We start from the raw sequence: 20,732 nt of genomic DNA, 5'->3' as shown, positions 1-20,732 counted from the left end.
GGATGATACAAAATTATTCAGAGTAGTTAAATCACAAGCGGATTGTGATACATTGCAGGAGGACCTTGCAAGACTGGAAGATTGGGCATCCAAATGGCAGATGAAATTTAGTGTGGACAAGTGCAAGGTGTTGCACATAGGGGAAAAATAACCCTTGCTGTAGTTACACGATGTTAGGTTCCATATTAGGAGCTACCACCTAAGAAAAAGAGCTAGGCATCATAGTAGATAAAACTTTAAAATCGTCAGCTCAGTGTGCTGCAGCAGTCAAGCAAACATAATGTTAGGAATTATTAGGAAGGGAATGCTTAATAAAACGGAAAATGTCATAATGCCTCTGTATCACTCCATGGTGAGACCGCACCTTGAATACCGCATCTCAGAAAAGGCATAGTTGCGATGGAGAAGGTACAGAGAAGGGCAACCAAAATGATAAAGGGGATGGAAAAATACCCTATGAGGAAAGGCTGAAGAGATTAGGGCTGTTCAGCTTGGAGAAGAGATGGCTGAGGGGGGATATGATAGAGGTCTTTAAGATCATGAGAGGCCTTGAACGAGTAGATGTACATCGGTTATTTACACTTTCAGGTAATAGAAGGACTAGGGGCACTCCATGAAGTTAGCAAGTAGCACATTTAAGACTAATCGGAGAAAATTATTTTTCACTCAACTTAGTTAAGCCAGACGATGTGGTTAGTGTAGCTGGGTTCAAAAAAGGTTTGGACAAGGTGTTGGAGGAGAAGTCCATTGACAGCTATTAATCAAGTTGGTACAATAGATATTCCCCTACTCCAGATGTCTTACAGTCCAACTGGAGGATTTATCATTTCGTTATATGATCGCCCTTGGAGAAAAAAGGGTTAGGGGGGCAATAGTGAGCAGGCGGCCGCATCATTGTGGTGCTGCACACTATTGTCCCCGTTGTGCCAGTGAAAGAGCTGTAGTTATTTCCAGCACTATTGTGGATGATGATGTTCGATACATTATCACTCGCAGCGCTGCAAGCCCCTAACTTTCCCTAACCCGGCCCAAACTCCTCCCCTTTCCCTAATTTCAATTTTCAATTGTGATGATGTTGTCATCGCATGTTAGGTCGTTATCGTGTGTGATAATGCAGGTGCTAAGGGCGCGTCGCAATTTGAAAAATGACCCCCCCCCCCCCCCAAGTTTGAATCTGATGACTGAATTTGTTGTAGTTGGTTCTGCAAAAATTCTGCATTGCATGAAATACAAGAGGGTAAAGTTCCAGGTCCAATTCTACAGGCCGAAAACTAGACCCATGCTAACATCTGTCAACCAAGATGAAATACTACAAACTGCCGAAACAGTTGAGAATTAGTTATAGCACCTGTTGGTGGGCAGATATTGCAAGGCCATGCTCCTGGTTTTTCTTCTCTTTTACCAAAACAATGACACTCATCTCTTCGCGAAGCCAAGGTATATCCTGGGTGGAATGTGTACAATGTGGTTGACAGGGCTGACATCACATATGACTATCAGAGGTTGCTGAAAAGGTATAAAACATGAAGCAGCATAGAAGGACTTCAAAGGAGCTGTCTTCTTCCATGGACAGGCAGGACTAATTTTAGCTGCACAAGTAGGTAACATCATTCAATGGTGCACTTGCAGAATGTTCTCAGAGCGCAGAGAAAGCCCTAGAAGTCTTTCTGAGCATGTGCAGGTGCATCATGCAGCCACTGCTGCACAATTCTCTGTTTTTCTTCCACCAAAGCAAAAGGACACATTTGTTCTCTCACATCAGCTGTGTGTCTCTTCAGATTTTTTCCCTATTTAGTTCCATTTTCATTCTTAATTTTCTTTCAGAGTTTTTTTGTGAGTCTCCTAAAAGGGGAAAAAAAGGTTTTCATAGATTTAGGGGTTTACATTCTTTGTCTTCCCTTAATTTTGTTTCTTAATGCTAGGGAAAAGGTCTTTCAAATGGTGCTTGAAATGTGACTTCAAGATGTCAAAGCTGGACTTCCATGATCACTGACATCATGTGAGGCTCTCAGACAGTACATAAGAAATTGCCATACTGGGTCAGACAGAGGGTCCATCAAGCCCAGCATCCTGTTTCCACAAGTACCTGGCAAGATCTCAAACAGTAAATAGATCTCATTCTGCTATTGTGCAGTGATAACCCATTTGGCTACTTTGCCATAAACATGTTGAATAAGGATTTGGAATGACAAAAGGGAGGATGTCATGATGCCTCTGTATCGCTCGAGTTAGATCGCACTTAGAATACTGTGTGCAGTGCTTCTCACCGCATCTCAAAAAAGATATGGTTGCACTGGAGAAGGTACAGGGAAGGGCGACCACAATGATAAAGGGATGGAATGGCTCCCCTGTGAGGAAAGGCTAAAGAGGTTAGGGCTGTTCATCTTGGAGAAGAGATGGTCTACAGAATCATGAAAGGACTTAACCATTTCACATTTATTTACTCTTTCGGATAATACAAGGATTAGAGGGTACTCCACTAAGTTAGCATGCAGCACATTTAAAACAAAGAGAATTTTTTTTTCACTCATTGCACAATCAAGCTCTGGAATTCTTTGCCAGAGGATGTGGTTAAGCTAGGTTTAAAAAAGGTTTGGATATGTTCTGGAAGAGAAGTCCATAAACTGTTAATCAATAGGGAATAGCCACTGCTTGTTGCCAGCTTTAGTAGCATGGGATCTATCTAATGTTTGGGTACTTGTGACTTGGATTGGCCACTGCTGGAGACAGGATACTGGGCTTGATGGATCCTTGGTCTGACATAGTATGGCATTTCTTATGTATGTTCTAACTTGGAAAAACAGTACACTGAATTGGGAATTGGATAATGTCCCCTGAGCACAGGTTCCCTCCCTCACGTAATGTGGTATTCCAGTGCTTTCTGGTTGTCCATGTCAAAAGTGACAACTGTACTACTTTTTATATAATTGAAAGACAAACTTGTACAGTGTGAGAGCATTTGATATGGTGCTCAGTGTAGTCGGGCTTTATGCTCCTGTTATACAGCTATTTGTGTGTAGAAGGTGACTGGCAAACACCTACTAAGCAGGAATTAAAACTGCCATTTAATGAAATAGTCCCACTCTCTGCAGAAGTTTTCTTCCCTTTCCTGAAGCGAGTATAGTAAGAAAATGGCAGTAAAACACAGTGAAACAAATGCAAACACAATTCTTGTATATTAATCAGGATTTAGGAGCTGCTTTTCATTCAGACTGTATCAATGCATGTAGACAGACATTAGCAGTGCTTAACATGGCAATCAGAAAAAAATACCTTGTAAATCTCTCACATTTCTAATTCAGCTGACTTAGAAAATGAGGATGTGTTGAGTGTGAGATCATAGGGAATTGTTATTTCTGCTATCTGCCCCATAAAACTTTATCACTCTAATTCTGACCCTATTGCGTGTCTCCTGTTTACAGCTTGAAGGAAGAATATATTCAGTGCAAGAAATAGATAAAATGCATGTTTCAATGGACTAATGCCACAGAAGTGTTTTTAGGCTGCCATTGTGTAGGCGTTTGATTCATTCTTGCTGTGATAGGGAACTTAATTTGCTATTCCTGCATAGGATAGAAAGTCTCAGGTCAGCCTTTTACAGGTTAACGAATTGCCCCTCCTATCTCCAAAGAGAGCAGGAATGGCTCAAAATGCTACGCAGTAGGAGTCTCAGGATACTGCCTGGCTGCTGTTGATCTTGAACAAAATGCATAGCACCACTTGTGAACAAAATGAGTCTTTCCATGTCAAGTGGATGAGCGCACAAAATCCAAAATTATACCATGAAAAAGAGAAGAACATTTGAATTGGAATATATAGTTAAACTTCTGTAGCTTTATTCATCATGCCTTTCTATAACCTGATATACGGGGGATTCATTTTGAAGCCATTTGGATGTTGGTAGCCGTGGCAGTGAGGAACAATGGTTTTGAGAAGATGCTATTTTTCTCCTTCAACAATTGGGAGGAATCTGCCACACAAGTAGGGGGAGATGGCACTGATGCTTGTGAGCATTCCTCAAAGCTATGGTAAAACCTAAAACACTTTTCAGACGGATTTAAAAGGCCTGCGCAAGTAAAATCTGGGCTAGGCCTTGTGCACACCGCATGAATTTTCAAAGGGGCCCAGCCTTGTACATAAACCCAGGTTCGCGCACGAGTGCTGGGCCTCTTCAAAGGGCTGGGCCAGGGTAGCGCCATTGAACTTACTCCTTAATTGGTGCGGACTGGGAGGGAATTGGGGAAGGTCTGATTGCGTTGCCGTGTGGAAATTGCAATAGTCCCCTCCCCCCCTTTGCGCACGCTGTCCGCACATGTGTGCGCGGCCACCAGATTCTATAACATGCGCGCGCATGTTATAGAATCGGCATGTTCATGTGTGCTCAGTGGGAACCATGCGCGCGCATGTTATAAAATCTACCCCTTTTCGACTTGTGCACGGCAGTTCCAGCGCTGCTGCTTCCACCTCCCAGAGTCTCCTCTGGCTATTTTTATCTGTGATTCAACTGTACACATTTTCCTTCTCCTGTAGAAGAAAGTATTTTGGGAAGAGAAGCAATCTTTCTTCTGTATAAACCCCAGACTAGAAAGACCAATAAAGACCAGCTCTAAAAGTCAAACAGTGAAGTGTATTATAAAGAAATGCGTGGTTTCTTTAGGAGTAGCAAGCGTTACAAACAAGCGGTGTAAGCTCAAACCTACTCAGTGATCTATTGCTTGTGCACAGCTTTATAAGGGTTTGCCTTCAGCCAGTCACCAGGTGTCTGCGTTTCCCCTGCCCCTTATCCCAGGTCCAGTTGTTAATTTTTGCATGTGTATGTGCCTTGTTGCTAGGGGTGCTTGTTCTGCCATTTGCACTTGCTGTTAGTTTCCAGGAAATCAGTCTTCTTAGGTTTCGTTTTCTCAGCTCTGACGTCTCTTGTACTGACCATATTCATACACTTCTTTTCCTGTTATCTTCCCTGTTAGCTTCTTAGGTTTAAGAGTGCTTCAAACAAGTGTTTTCTTTTTTGCTAGTCTGCATGGCTCTGGGGATGGTGTTTAGTAACATTGAGGTCTTTTGCAGTGATTTATATTTAATTTCACATTGGCTATTTTTCTCAGTATATACAGACCAATGGCTTCCCAAGGTACTGCAACTGCAAGATGTCCCTTGCAGGTCTTCACAGCTTATGCATCATGTCCCTAGTTATAACCTCTGTGCAAAGATGTTCACCCCTGAAGCTTTCAGTTATTGGATCTCTTTGGATCATTATCTAAGCCCAATGCATCTTCATCAAAGACGGAGTGTGGAAGCATTTGGGAGCCGCACCAACCTCTGGTAGCTCTTTAATATCAAAGCTCTCTGCTCCATGCCAGGAGCAGAGAGCTTTCCCATTCAAAGAATGATGAGGATTCAAGAAGGCGCTGGAGAATTAGAGTTCTCCTTTCCTTCCCCCCCGCCCACCAAACAAGCTTGATGCTGAGGGAGGCGAAATTGAAATTTGATGTGCCCATTTTCCAACCAACTATATCAATTACTTGGAGCTTCAGGTTTGCAGGATCCATCAAAATTTATATCAACAATTTGTAATATGTTCTACCCGAACAAGCAGGGAAGGAATAGGTTCATTCCTATCAGGCCGATACAGAAAAATGCGCGGGAGAGCCGGCGAGCGCATAGGCCACTCTTCTAGGCGCACGATTCAGAAAACCCAGGTATGTAAATTAGGGCCCGCGGTAAAAGGAGGCGCTAGGGACACTAGCGCATCCCTAGCGCCTCCTTTTTGACAGAAGCAGCGGCTGTCAGCGGGTTTGACAGCCGACGCTCAATTTTATCGCATCGGTTCTCCAACCCACTGACAGTCACGGGTTTGGAAAACGGACTCTGGCTAAATTGAGCATCCGTCTTCCGGGCCGCGGGCAGATTTTTAATTTTTTTTTTTTAAATTTTGGGGCCTCCGACTTAATATCGCTATGATATTAAGTCGGAGGGTGTACAGAAAAGCAGTTTTTTCTGCTTTTCTGTACACTTTCCCGGTGCCAGCCGAAATTAACGCCAGCCTTTGGCAGGCGTTTAATTTCTGAAAGTAAAATGTGCGGCTTGGCCGCACATTTTACTTGCTGTATCGCGCAGGAATAACTAATAGGTCCATCAACATGCATTTGCATGTTGCGGGCGCTATTAGTTTCGGGAGGATTGGCCGCGCGTCGAAAATGCGGGCTAACAGTGTGCTCCGCTGTTAGACTGTGGGACTGGGCCATATCTCATGTTAAGTTTTGACGGCAATGTACCTGGCCAAAAAAGGAAATACCCTGGCAGACAGTCTCAGCTGGATACTAGACCCTTCTTCTGACTCAGAAGATTGCAAACAAGATTTTCCTCTTCCTGGCACATCCAAGGTGATCTACTTACAGCCTCTCTAAATAGGAAAGTTCTGTGCTCCTGGAGGAGATCAGAGGGCAGATTAGCATTACACACTTTCTTTCTTCTATTATTGGGGGCCATATCCTCTGTATGCAAGCCTTGTGATAATTCTTTTGGATGACTTCACTCCTTGTGTGGCTGATTATTTGCTGTTTTTGGAAAAAAAAAAACCCCATTATAGATAGCAACTTAAGTTTTTTGACACAAGTGCAACATTACAGATGAAGAAAATGGGTGCTTTTTTTTTCTGTGTTTCCAGCTCATCAGAACCGGGTGACTGCAATTATCTTCTCCTCTGACATGGAGTGGGTTATCAGCACGGCACATGACAAAGGTATCAGCTGGATGTGTACCCAGAGTGGTAGCATGTTGGGAAGATACTATTTCTCCTCCTGGGCTTCTTGCTTACAGTATCCTTCTTTAAATGTATGATTAGTAAAATCTTGCCACAGAGACTTCATGTAAAGGGCTGACTGCAGGTATTTGTTTTTGGGTTGTTTCTTGATGTAAGAATCTCCATTTCACAGCAGTCTTATAGTGTTGCAGACTGAAAAGGTTTTCCTTATTTGTCCAAAATGACTTATCACTGGAAGGACATTTTCCAAAAGGATAGCAGAAGTTAGCAAAAGCATTACTTATGATCACTCCTTAACTAGCTTTGCCCAGATATGACTATGATACTCGGCATGCTTTTGTTGGCGATTACTCTGGGCAGATAACATTGCTGAAGCTTGAGCAGAACAACAGCTCATTAATCACAACCCTCAAAGGGCATGAAGGTAGGTTTTCTTTTATGGTGAAGCGCAGTGAATGTTGTGACTCGCATTTTGGACCTGACCAAGCTAGAAGTTGATGTTGCAGCCACTCCTTGTCTTCGTGGAGGGAAAGCAGGTGGATTTGAGTGATAACGCATGCCCAATCTTTGGTTTGGCTACTGTTTTCCAAACTGTCTCAAGATGTTAGAACTGACATTTCGCTGATGTTCTACACTGATCAATCCACACTCTTTAGTCTAAGTTGTTGTGAGCTGTCTGCTTTCTTTGGAACAGCTATCCACTTTTATCTTGGTGGTCCATAAATACTAAGCATTATTAGATAATCCCAGAAAGGTGAGAGGAATTGCGAATGATGTAATATGACTGATGCATTTTAATCAGAAGTACAAACTGGTACCATTTTCAGAATTTTGATGGGAGCGAGTGATCGGTCCAAAATCCTGCTGGATAATTGCTTGCTATCACTATTAAGAGAGGCTGGATTTTTGTGATTTAGGTTCTATAGCCATTGACTTCCATCTTGAAAAATGTTCTAAAAAAACTATCTCCCTCACCATAGAAAATGGCTCATCTACAATGTGTATTTTATACAAGAGACTTAGCCTTTTATTTTGAGGTGGTCAAAGTAAAATTTTCAAATGCTGCACCATTCATTTATTTATTTTCAAACACTTCTATACCGCAATATCATAGAATATCAATGCGGTTTACAGTATTAAACACATACATAACATTTTTAACATAAAAACCACAGAACAAACCTGTAATTTTTGTTGAATGCAAGTAGCCAAACAGAATGAGGCAGCCTTCAGAGCCGTTGTTGCCTACTTACTGTAGAATGTATTTTTTATGATGAGAGAACCTAAGGAGAAGGGAATGCATTTCTTCTATTCCTATTTTGAGGTGGATTTGTTAAGAATCTGAAAATTAAAAGGGAATGCTACTTAATGAATGAACAGTCCACTATTTACTAAGTTGTGATTATCAGGAAATGATATGCTATTTCAGATAAAACAAATCGAGCACAATGTATGCCATTTAATGAGCTGCATTGCATGTATGTCAATTCCATTAATATTAAAATGGATTGTGAAGAACTGCTGATACTGTTGTTCACCTCACATCTCCTTGCATTGATTGTGAAGGGGCAGATATCCCCTTCACGATTGCACTCGCAAACTTGCTCCTTCAGTCCAAACACCCTGTCTGCCAAATGCAAGGAATGCTCTGTCCTCCAAATCTCAAGTTACTGCTGCTTAACCAATTTTGATGCGAAAGGTCCTACCCCCTAGGAGTAGGCACAATCCCTTAAACCTCCTGTCTTGTCTGTGCCATCATTCAGAATGGCTTCAGTGGTCTTGCAGCTCCCCTTTGCTCCTTTAAAAATTATGGCGGTGTTTCCAGGAATGCCTATACTTCCCCTGGCAACACACATCCCATCCACAATAGGATTCACTAAACTGTGGGAATTTTCTTGCAGTAAATGCATGGAATGCAGCTTAGTTAATGGGCCCCAGTATGCCAAGAAAATGGCAGGTTTGGCATCTCCTGCTCCCTCTGAGCTACTTTTCTATGACTCGTCCTAGATTAAGCTTTCTCATTTTTCTAACAATTAGGAGACTTTGAAGTCCAGTCCCAAGCCACTTTCACAGTTCCAGCTGTTGGATGCAAACACCTGTTTGGAACCAACAGGTTGAACAGTCATATAGGAAAGGACAAGGGGAAATGCACCTTATTTGGACATGAAGAGTTGAGTTGGAGAATATAGAATAAGATGCCAACATAAGCGAGAGAAGCAAACCTTGTATGTTCCTTTAATGGCAAAATACATAATTTAGCAAATACTCTACAAGGATACATTTAGGGTGTAGAGTTTTTTGGGGCCAACCATTTCATGTAGAATGTAGAGGATATGTATTCTTTCACTTACTATGGTAAATGTGCAATATGTTGTATCCAAGGAGTGTTATGAATCAGTTGCACCTATATGACTGATGGATGTCAGACTTTATTGTATGAATGTGGTTGTCTTAGTCTAAGGTTCCACCTCCTTTCCAAAGGAACCTTACAGTGAACAAACAAGGATAAGAATATATATATATATATATATATATATATATATATATATATTTTTTTTTTTTTTTTTTTTTTTTAAATTAAAACACAATGTGGTTACCTGCCATGCAAAGTGTACATTCAGCATGAGGTCCAATGGTGCTTTTTCTCACCAGGTAGTATTGCCTGCCTTTGGTGGGATCCTGTTCAAAGGTTACTTTTTTCTGGTGCATCTGATAACAGCGTTATCATGTGGGACATCGGTGGAAGAAAAGGAAGAACACTGTTGCTGCAGGGCCACCAGTAAGTGACACACCCTCACATTTCTTTAGAATCAAATTCTCAATGCTGGGGATTAAAAACAGGGAGCAACAACAATGTTTATCTGCCACTCAACCCCACTTTCCATATTCTGCACAAAATTATGTACTAGGCTTGCACCAGATGAAAGTCCACATTTACGATTAGAAGTATTTAAAATCAAGGTAAAGAGATTAAAGAGAGCCCAGAGTGGCTGAGCATAGGGAAATAGAGTGAGGTGCTTATGTGTTTGAAGAAGCTAGAGCGAAGATTCAAGCCTGGGAATCCAGGAAACTGGTAAGGTTCATGGTCTTGTGCTTTGATTGGCTAAGCTACATGGACTACTCTATTACTGCAAAAGCACCATCACCTCCTTTTCATCTTTTGTGCTTGATAGTGGTTTCCACTTTATTGTGTTGCAGCACACCTGGCATAGGGTTCACTTCATTGTGGCACACCACCACCTTCACAATCCTCACCTTCTCTTCCTTCTACCACCACTATGCTGGCATCATCCTCACCTTCCCCAATCCCGGCACCATCACCTCTTCCTTTCCCTCTCTTCCCACCCCCCCAGCATTATAATTGCCTTCTCTTCCATCTCTCCTAGCATCATTACCACCTTCTCTGCCCTCTCCCTCCACTCCTACTGGCATTATCAACATCCTTCTCCCCCAGCCTATGGTATCATAATCACCTTCCATCTCCCTCTCCCTCCATCCTCCTGGTGTCATCACCTTCCCTTTCCTTCCCCCACACCCTGATTCAGCTGTCATTTCTTCCCCCTCCCTCCCCCCATCCTGGAACAGGCAGTAGACTAAGCAGTACTTACTGGTGCTGCTTCCTGTTGCTCTGCCAGCTTCACTCTGTAATCCGAACTGCATGGGGCCAACAGGTCTGGCAAGACTAAAAGGCCCAATGCAGTTTCTATTGCAGAGGAAAGCCAGCATATAAGTGCTGCTCCCAACCCTCCCCATCCTGCTGGTGGGAGGAACATCCTGCAGGCCAGGCAGGAAAGACAAAATGAAGACCTCAGCACACTAGTCGGGAAACGCTATACTAAATTACTTAGAGGCTGATATAATAAGGTACGCTCAATACAGCACAATTTTTGTGTGCGAAAAATTACTTCCGATGCAGCAAGTTTTGTGCACAACAATGTATACAAGTTAATGCCCTCTTTGTGTGCATAAATATTCCCAGCCTCTTCCTTGCTCCTTTTAAGTATTTTTAAAATGGTCCCACAAGGTTGCTCTTGCCTTCTCTCCCAACTAGTTTCAAAATGCCCCAATGGGGCTGCCTCTCATTCTTGGCCTATCATGGCCACTAGTACAGTCTGTCCCAAAATGACCCTGGGGGGAGGGATGCAACCTGTTTTATTGCTGCCGCAGTGAGAAACAGCTTCTCCCCTCCATCCCCTGCAGCTATGGCTGCTGCCAAAACTTTCTGGCATTCCTGTTAATGCCTGTGAGAAGCGGAGGGCTGCCAGCCCCAAAACCCAACCACAAGGCAAACAGCTGATGAGAAGGTTGTTGGGGCCTAAAAAGGAAAGCCACCATCATAGCTCCACTCATTGACTTTGTTAGAGCCTGGATCCCCACTTCACTTGCCAGTGTGTTGGGTCTCCCTCACCTGGTCTCTGTTGTTCCCTCTCCTCCCTCATAACTTATGCAAACAAAACTAGCATAAAATGTTTGTGTGAAAAAGGCTATTAGCAGAAAACATGATTTGTGCTTGCTTGTGAGTGTATAAATCATGAGTCAGTCTGTCCTGCCTTCCTACCCCCAGCGAATTAAAATGTGCGCGCAGTCTGTGCAAAAGGCCGAGCACACTTGGGCTTGTGTGCACATTTGTGTTTGCATGCTGTTTTTAAACTCCCAATGAATTAGAATACCACTTGCCTGCTGCATCAAGAGTTTAAATTTTGTATTTAGCACATGCATTAAACTGTGCACCGAATTTCTGGCTTCTTACATCAGCCTATTAAAGAAAATAAGGAACAATTAGAATTTCTATGACTGCTGGGCAAAATGATGCATTTGCTTGAAATGTTTTCCCTAAAATGTAAATATTGAGGTCTGTAAATGTAGGTGTCCATACTATCGGGTTTTTTTTGTTTTTTTTTTTCTTTTTCCTTACTTAAGCATATGTATTGGTTCAGTTATCTTTCTCCTTGTATAGTCTGAATAGGAAAATTGATTCTTACCTTCTAATTTTCGTTCCTGTAGTACCACAGATAACTCCAGACTCCTGGGTTTTGCTTCCCTTCCAGCAGATGGAGACAGAGTTTTACTGACACTGCCACATAACGCGAGGTGCCACCTGCAGTCCCTTAGTATTTATCTGTACCCAAGGCAAAATCCAAACAAATACCAACACCATAACTAAGTAACATCCCCTGAACGAGCAGTGGGAAAGGGAAATCTGAAACAGAAAACCATGCCCACACAAAATCCTGTGTAGGACTAACCAGACCTGTGCCATTCTTCAGAGTAATCACAAAAACAGATCGCGCGGACTCTCCAAATCTCCCTTTCCTCCAGTGGGTGGGACTCTGGACTGATCTGTGGTACTACAGGAACAAAAATTAGCAGGTAAGAACAAATTTTCCTTTCCCTGTACGTACCCAGATCAGTCTAGATGCCTGGGATGTACCAAAGGTTCCCTAAATGGGGTAGAAACTGCAAGAGTCCCGCTCTAAGTACGCTTTCCTCAAAGCCCATGGCCTCTGGGGTCTGGACATCCAAACGGTAATCGCTGGCAAAAGTATGCAATGTTTTCCAAGTAGCCACCCTACAGATCTCTTGTGGCAAAACTTGCTGCCACGCGGCCCAGGAGGCCGCCTGAAGAGCCGGTAGAATGAGCCCTTAGCCCCTCTGGGACAGGGCAACTTGGAAAGATATGCGCAGAGCTAATAGCCTTTTTCAGCCACCACGCAATTGTGGCTCTTGATGCCTTATGACCCTTTTTTGCACCACTCCATAGTACAAAAAGATGATCTAACAAGCAGAAGCTGTTTGTGATCTTCAGATACTGCAGCAGTGCACACTTTACATCCCAACATCGCAATTCTTTTGCCTGAGGCGCCGTAGGATTCAAACTTGGGAAGGATGGGAGCTCCACTGACTGATTTAAGTGGAATGACAACACCACCTTCGTCAGAAAGGAAGGAACCCTCCTCAAGGAGACCCCTGAATCCGAAATTCTCAAAAAAGGCTTCCTACATGATAAGGCCTGAAGCTTCGAGATCCAGCAAGCCAAACAAATTACCACCAAGAAAACCACCTTCAAAGTGAGATCTTTCATGGTAGCTCATTTAAGGTTCGAACAGAGCTGCACAGATGCTCTTAAGGACTACGTTAAGGCTCCAGGAAGGACAAGGCTTCCAAACCAGAGGATGTAAATGCTTTGCTCCCCGGAGAAAATGCACCACATCTGGATGTGCAGCTAAAGATGCCCCTCGAACTTTACCTCGAAGACAATCCAAAGCTGCCACCTGAACCTTGAGGGAATTAAAGAATAAACCCTTTTGCAGAAAGGCCAAAATGTGCCATCGAGGCTTGCATAGGATCTACCCCCTGCTCCGTACACCAGGCCTCAAAAACTCTCCATACCCTCACATACGCCAAGGAGGTGGAAGTCTTCCTAGATCCCATACAGAAGGATGTCCGTCGGACAAGGCAGAACTAAGGCACCTACCCCTTCTGCTCGTTGTTCCCTTCTTCGACTGAAGAACCACAGAGCCTTGGCATTTTGGAAGGTCGCCATTAGATCCATGCATGGTGTGCCCCCCATCTGTGACTGAGGCACATTGCTTCCTCTGACAGCTCCCATTCTCCAGGGTCCAGCTATTGAATCAGAAAATCCGCTTGCACGTTGTCTGTGCCCGCTATGTGAGAGGCTGCTAACAGCGCTAGATGTTGCTCTGCCCAGCTGATTAGATCCCAGGCTTCCTGAGCCACTGCCCGACTGTTGGTGCCACCCTGTCAGTTGTTGTAAGCCACCATTGTCGCATTGTCTGACAAGACTCTCACCGGCTTCCCCTGCATCGGGGGCAGAAACACCTGAGGAGCCAAACGTAAGACTCTCGACTACTGCTCCTGAACAGACCGGTCCTGACAAACTGCTTCCCATCCGGAGAGACGAGCATCGGTGGTGACTATCGTCCAGACCAGGATATAAGAACATAAGAACATGCCACACTGGGTCAGACTAAGGGTCCATCAAGCCCAGCATCCTGTTTCCAACAGTGGCCAATCCAGGCCATAAGAACCTGGCAAGTACCCAAAAACTAAGTCTATTTCATGTTACCATTGCTAGTAATAGCTGTGGCTATTTTCTAAGTCAACTTAATTAATAGCAGGTAATGGACTTCTCCTCCAAGAACTTATCCAATCCTTTTTTAAACACAGCTATACTAACTTCACTAACCACATCCTCTGGCAACAAATTCCAGAGTTTAATTGTGCGTTGAGTGAAAAAGAACTTTCTCCGATTAGTTTTAAATGTGCCACATGCTAACTTCATGGAGTGCCCCCTAGTCTTTCTATTATCTGAAAGAGTAAAAAAACGATTCACATCTACCCGTTCTAGACTACTCATGATTTTAAACACCTCTATCATATCCCCCCTCAGCCGTCTCTTCTCCAAGCCTCGTCCATACCTCGTTTCAACTTGTCCGGAGCAAACCACCATGAGAGACTGGACCTGGCAAACTCTGTAAGAGGAAGTGGCAGCTGGAACTGCTCTGACAATGGGTCCCAGAGGGGATAGTAAATCCGATTGTAGAGGCCTCATAGAGCCAAAGCCCCTGGAACCAACTCCAAGGTGGAAGCCATAGACCCAAGAACTTGCAAGTAATCCCAGACCTTGGGTACCTGCTTCCTCAACAATCCGTGAACTTGAGCTTGCAATTTGGAAATCCGTTGTTCTGTTAGGAATACCTTCCCCATCTTGGTATCAAAATGCGCCTCCAGGAATTCCAAAATCTGGGAAGGGAAAAGAAGACTCTTGGACAGATTGACTATCCATCCCAGTGATCTCAGGCACCAGAGGACTAAGTCCACTGCCTCCCGGCAAAGAATTCCTGACTTTGCTCCAATCAGCCAGTTATCCAAATAGGGGTGAACAAGACCCTGTCCTCTGGAAAGCCGGAGCCACCACAACCATCACCTTGGTGAAGGTCCTGGGTGCTGTCGCCAGACCAAAGGAAAGGATGTAAAACTGAAAATGTTCTCCCAGAACCATGAATCTCAGATATCTTTGATCGGGCCAAATCCAGAGATGCCAGATACTCTCCCTTGTTCACTAAGGTAATCGCAGAGCACAAAGTTTCCATTCGAAACTAAGGAATCTTTAAAACCACATTCACCTTTTTTAGATTGAGGATTAGGCGGAATGTATCCTCCTTCTTGAACTATGAAATGAATGGAATAGCGGCCTGTCCCCTGTTCCTTCAGGGAGACAGGAACAATGGCTCCCAGAAAGCGAAGACGACAAACGGTTTCCCAGACTTCTAGCTTCTCTTCTTCGTAAGTACACGGGGAGAACAAGAACAAATCTCTTAGCAACCAAGCAAATTCTAAAGCGTAACCTTGTTTTTATCACTCTTAAGACCCACTGGTTTGTCGTGATTTTGGCCCACTCCTAGTAGAACAGAGCCAACTGGCCCCCTATAGCTGGAACTGAGGAGTGGACCAGCTTCGCATAATTGGGCAGATTTGGTTCCACCGCCACCCTAGGAGGAACAATCTCTACCCAGCTTTCGCCCTTGATGGACTGGTTCCTGGACGGATGTCTTCCCGAGGACTGTCTTTTGGCTACCCCCTGATGTTCTGAGAGGCCGAAAACGCCTATTCTCTCTGAAGCGGGAATGAGGAGGAAAGGAACCTTTCCCTTTCAGCTTATCTCAGGCAATTTATGAACCTTATTCTCCCCGAGAAGCTTGTTCATCTCCTCCAAGTCCCGACCAACAAGCAACTTCTCCTTGAAAGGCAAAGCTCTCAACTGAAACTTGGATGAACCACCACCGACATTGTTCTGGAGGAGGTCCTAATGAGATCATATAACGCATCAGCGCCATAGCCCACCACAGCTTCCAACCTGCTGCTTCTCAGATTCAGACAAGAACTTGTCTGCTTGCACTGCTGCGTCTAGTGCAAGCCCGCCCTCAACATGAAACTGCTACATTCAGCCGCTCGAATGCCAAGGGCGGACACCTCAAAAAAAACTTCTTGAGGTGCACTTCCAGTTTCCTATCCTGAAGGTCTTTCAGAGCTGTAGAACTGTCAAATGCAATAGTCGTCGTCTTAGTAATAGCTGAAAGTGATGCATCCACCTTTGGGACCTTCAGGAGATCAGTTATATACTCTGGCAAAGGATTCAACATATCCATGGCTCTGCTGACCTTCAGGCCTGTCTCGGGAGTATCCCACTCCCTAAGCACCATCATGCTGTCAGACTTGTTAAATGGAAATGACCTGTTGGACCCCAGAGGCCAGCCATGACTGAGTCCACATCTTCCAGCTCAGATTCCTCTTGTGGGATCTTTATACCCAGTTCTTCCAGAACAGCGGGTATTAGGGGACCCAGCTCCTATTTGTGGAACAGCTGTACTACCTTGGGATCATTCCCCTTCGACAGCTGGGCTCTTGGTTAGCGCTTGATCCAGATCCTGATCCGCCAAACCCAGACACAACCCTTGAGGGTCCTGTTACCACAGATCCTCCAATTCTGAAGCCTCAGAGGAGTTCTCTATGGTGGTAGTCAGTGCCAAGGCCCCTGGGACCTGCTGGACCCTTGTAGCCCCTGCAGCCCTGGAGGGCCTGGCCCTCTTTGCTGGCCTTGGGTGCACCGAAGCCCCCTGCGCAGCTCTACGCCGGCTTGTGGCTTTCCTGGCCTTATAAGCTTTATGCAATAGGAAGACAAAATCAAAGGAAAAGGTAGAAGAGGCATCTGAGTGCTCCAGGGAATCCTCCTCGCCTCCTGAGTGAGGCCCCTCAGTATTTTGACCTCCCCTGGAGGTCCTAACCACTGGGGATAAAGGAGGATGGAAATCCTCCCTCCCCCTCTACGGCCCGTGAGGCAGCCGCAATTGTGGACAAGATGGCCAGCATTCCCATGGTTAGTGGGAAGGGATCATCCGCAGGCTACCATGCTGGTGAGAGCCTCCCAGGCTCGTGTGCCTAGCCAAAGTCTCTGCCACCATCCCCAAAGTTCACTCTCCATCGGAGAGGCACCGGGAGCATCGGCCATCATGCAAGAGAGCACATGCGTGTCTCCATAAGCAATACAACACGAACCGCACGGCCTGAAACTTGGTGCCGAGCCGCGACAACTGACAACTTATGCTTCCAGTTGTTCCTTCAGAAGGTGATGGATTGCTCTAAGGTGTTTTAAATGTTGACTATTGGCAGCTAAAGGAGCATTGAAGTTTGTGTTCCTATAGAGCATTATGGGGATTCTGTCCCACATATCATACTGGGTAGACTGTGTAGATCAAAGTTCTTTTCTTTCCTATCCTCACCTCTACTAGATGGCTGGTATCAATAGTCCAAACCAAGAAATCCAATTAATTTCAAGAACAGGACATTAACGATAAAAATTGTAATGCATTGAGAATCTATTCCAGGGGTATTCCTTGAAAACTACAAACTGGTCTGTTTTTCAGGATTCCCATGATGAATATACATGAGGTATATTTGCATACGGTGAAGGCAGTGCATGCAAATTTCTCTTGCGCATTCATTAAGCATAACTTGAAAACTTGATTGGTTTGTGGCTCTTGAGGACTGTAGTTGGTCATCCTTGACCTATTCCATTTTTCACCTTTTATTGGGGTGAATATGTCATACATATTTGGTTTTTCTTGATCAAAACATCAGCTGCTGTTTTCCCCACATGGTGGAGGGGGAGGGAGGAATCTGTGCAATATTATGTAAGGCCTGTGACAAGTGAGGAGCAAAGATGTTATAACAGGACTGACTGATTGTTCCTTCATAAACGGAGTACTCAAAACTGCACACGATTATAGAAAGCTTATTTGACGGACTACTTTTCAACTGTAGGCGTTCATTCTAGAATATCTCTTTAGCTAGCCCTCTATATTGATATGTTTTTTTATGTAGAAGTGGCACAGTGGGCCACTCTGCTCTGCTTTTAGCTGGCCAGAATATAAGATGTTGGCAATTCATAACTTTTCATTGGCAGATTACTGAAAAGTGGAAAGTTGGCGGATGATTGAGGAGCAGGATCAGAACGCTCTCCATTCTTTCTATATTTGAACTTTATCATTGTTACCTTTTTTTCATTTTTCCTATGCCGCATACGAAACATAAAGTCAAGCTCCGAGAGAGCTTGGTGGTTTTGGAGACCTTGGATTCAAATCCAGCCACATATTGAGAGCTTCTTTTCCTCAGTGCTGAACATGGGAGCAAGGGCCACAGAAGGAGACGAGGAGCAAACGTCTCCTCCTATGGTCGAAGAGATCTCGCTTAGTCCCGATGCGCTAGAGACGCCGTCCCCACCCCAGTGAGAGCTGCTGTAACATCTCCTTCAGCTTGTTCTATCGAGCGGTCTATATCACAAGAGATCGATCTGGGAGCCATGGGAGAAGGTTCCAAGGGGAATATCGCTGTAGGAGAGGTTTTGGAAGGCCATTCCATGGCCTATCTGCCCTCTTCCTTATTGGAAAAGCTGGTACTGCTGTTTTAAACTTGGACCTAAACCAGGACACTGACACTGAAAACACTGGAAGTGGTGAGCATGCAGTTCTTTCAGGCCCTATCTTTTCAAAACCTTCTATTATAACTCTAGATTCGGTCTGGGAAGCGCTGGTCTCAATAGAGCCTGCAATTGTTACTTTAACTCAAACTTATCTGGATAATAATAGATGTATAAATACTGAAAAAAGGGTTTCAGAATAAGAGAAGAGATTAAATGCCTTTGAAAAAAGATTAACCTCAGTTGAAAAGCTTCACAAACTGGTGCATTCTGAAAATGTTCAGGTTAAAAAGAGGGAAAATATAGAAAATACTTTAAGAAGCCTTAATATTAGGGTTCTTAATTTTCCTCTTGTTAAATTGTTACCTCCGGTGGACATATTTAAGAACCATTTGGCTAATAATCTCAAGATACTGGCTGAAGCTATGCCTTTAGTTACAAAAGCCTATTATTTGCCTCAGAAACCTACGGAGAATTTACATGGTGATATGAATGCTCAACAGTCAATGAATCTTTTGGACGTCTTGGAACTTTCACAGGATGTTGAAGTTACTCAAAGAGGGATGATCTTAGTGAGCTTTGCATTTCTAAGTGATGAAAATACAGTCCTAAGGTTTTTCTTCCGAAATAGGAGCTCACTGTTTCATGGACAGAAAATATGGATGTACCCAGATATTACACATTCCACACAGGAGAGGAGGAGAAAGTTTCTTTCTGAGATCCAAAGCCTTGACAAGCTGCTCTAAGTTTATATTACGTTATCCTTGTAAATGTGGTAAAGTTTCAGAGCTCTAATTATATTTTTTTTGAACTGTCGCAGTTGTGATTTTTTTTTTGGACTATCACCCTAAGTGATAATTAATCAGTGCAGTTTGGCAATTGTTTAAAGGCAATGAGACCTCTGTTTTCTTTATTTTTTTAGATTCTTTTCGCTCTTGGGTATTTTCCTGGGCTGCCGCCCCCCCCCCCCCCAGATTTCCTAAAAATTGAGGGTTATACTTATTTCCTTGTAACTCTATAAAGATTTTTATTTTGAGGTAGATCTTAAATAAGTACGCCGGATTTTATAAGATACGTGCTTAGCCGCACGTATCTTATAAAATCCGGGGTTGGCACGCGCAAGGCTGCGCAAAATCGGCAGGCTGTGCGCGCCAAGCCGCGCAGCCTGCCTCCATTCCCTCCGCATCCCCCCCCCCCCACCTTTGTTGTGCAAGTTACGCCTGCTTGAAGCAGGTGTAACTTGCGCACGCCGCCTCTGCATCCCCTGGCACAGGCCGCAGTGCCGGGGGATTCGGGACCGCCCTCTCGGCCCGCCCCCGAACCGTTGCCACGCCCCCAGACCCGCCCCGGACACGCCCCCTCCCGCCCCTTTTACGAAGCCCCGGGACTTACGCGCATCCTGGGGCTTTGCGCGTGCTGGCGGCCTATGCAAAATAGGCGAGCGGGGCTTTTAAAATCTAGCCCACAGTATTACTTGTACCTCTGTTTTCTTTCACTAGTGTACTTGTGTTAATTTGGAATGCAATAAAAATAAAGTTAAAAAAAAATATAGTGGGAAGTTGATAAATAGTGTACCTCGGGCTTTGGTTTGCAACATTTTGCCTAATGTATTGAGAAGGCAAATGTACGATTTCTTTGCAGTGACAAGGTGCAGGCCTTGTGCTACATACAGATGACACGCCAGCTTGTTTCCTGCTCATCTGATGGTGGGATTACAGTCTGGAATATGGATACCAACCGAGAAGAGGTAAACTTGCAAATCAGTTTTGGGATCTTATGTGAGTCCTCTTCGCATGCAGCAAAGAGAATGGTAGCACGTTCAGCCACAGAGGCTGATACACTGAGCTGCACCGAAACTCGCAAAGGGAAGTTTGCATGTTCAAATAGCTAATAGCACCCAACAAATGCTTTAACATGTGCTTTTTTTGCCATTCTAATATGTGTAACTTCTACTGTTTTGCTTTTTTTTTTTTTTGCAAACAGCTGTTTTAGCACACATAAGTTTTCTTTTGCAAGTTTTTTGTGCAAAATCAATGCCAATGAGTGACTGAGATTCAAAATTGTGAAAAGCAGCTCATTTGCTTTGAATGCAAAGTTAAATTTATGCTTGCTAAATATTTCGAGAAAGTCATGGCACAGAAGACGTAACTATACCTCAGGGAGGTGTAGTTGAGCACTTTGCGATTATAGTGCCTGTGTTAGTTTCCTACTCAACTCATTTGTATATAATGCAGAATGGTACCTGCACTTGGAATCACCAGTTTGCAGATTCTTCCACTGGTTAACCTTGACCTTCTAGCACGTCACCTTGAACCCCCAACAGTTCACCAAGATTTCCCACCCAAAAACTGCAGATTTCAGTTATGTGAGTCAATTAGCAGATGTAAAAGTGTCTGGACCAATTCGTTAATGTATGCACATATACCTATTACAAAATCGTGACTTGTGCCTGTACTTCCGAACCCTGCCCTTATT

At 44.1% G+C, this 20,732-nt stretch overlaps 1 protein-coding gene across 2 annotated transcripts in view; it reads left to right on the top strand.

Moving 5' to 3' along the window:
* The window catches only part of WDFY1 (WD repeat and FYVE domain containing 1), a 102,812-nt gene that overhangs the window by 47,581 nt on the left and 34,499 nt on the right, over nucleotides 1-20,732 (top strand). For both annotated transcript variants that reach the window (XM_029616330.1, XM_029616331.1), the window contains exons 5-8: nucleotides 6,665-6,815; nucleotides 7,072-7,184; nucleotides 9,413-9,539; nucleotides 19,899-20,004. In XM_029616330.1, coding sequence (XP_029472190.1) covers nucleotides 6,665-6,815; nucleotides 7,072-7,184; nucleotides 9,413-9,539; nucleotides 19,899-20,004 — 497 coding nt within the window. The remainder of the gene's footprint in view (nucleotides 1-6,664; nucleotides 6,816-7,071; nucleotides 7,185-9,412; nucleotides 9,540-19,898; nucleotides 20,005-20,732) is intronic.

Source organism: Rhinatrema bivittatum, chromosome 9, assembly GCF_901001135.1.
Source record: "Rhinatrema bivittatum chromosome 9, aRhiBiv1.1, whole genome shotgun sequence".
Lineage (NCBI taxonomy): Eukaryota > Metazoa > Chordata > Amphibia > Gymnophiona > Rhinatrematidae > Rhinatrema > Rhinatrema bivittatum.
The sequence above is the reverse complement of the archived record's forward strand: the minus strand, read 5'-3'. Positions and strand labels throughout refer to the sequence as shown.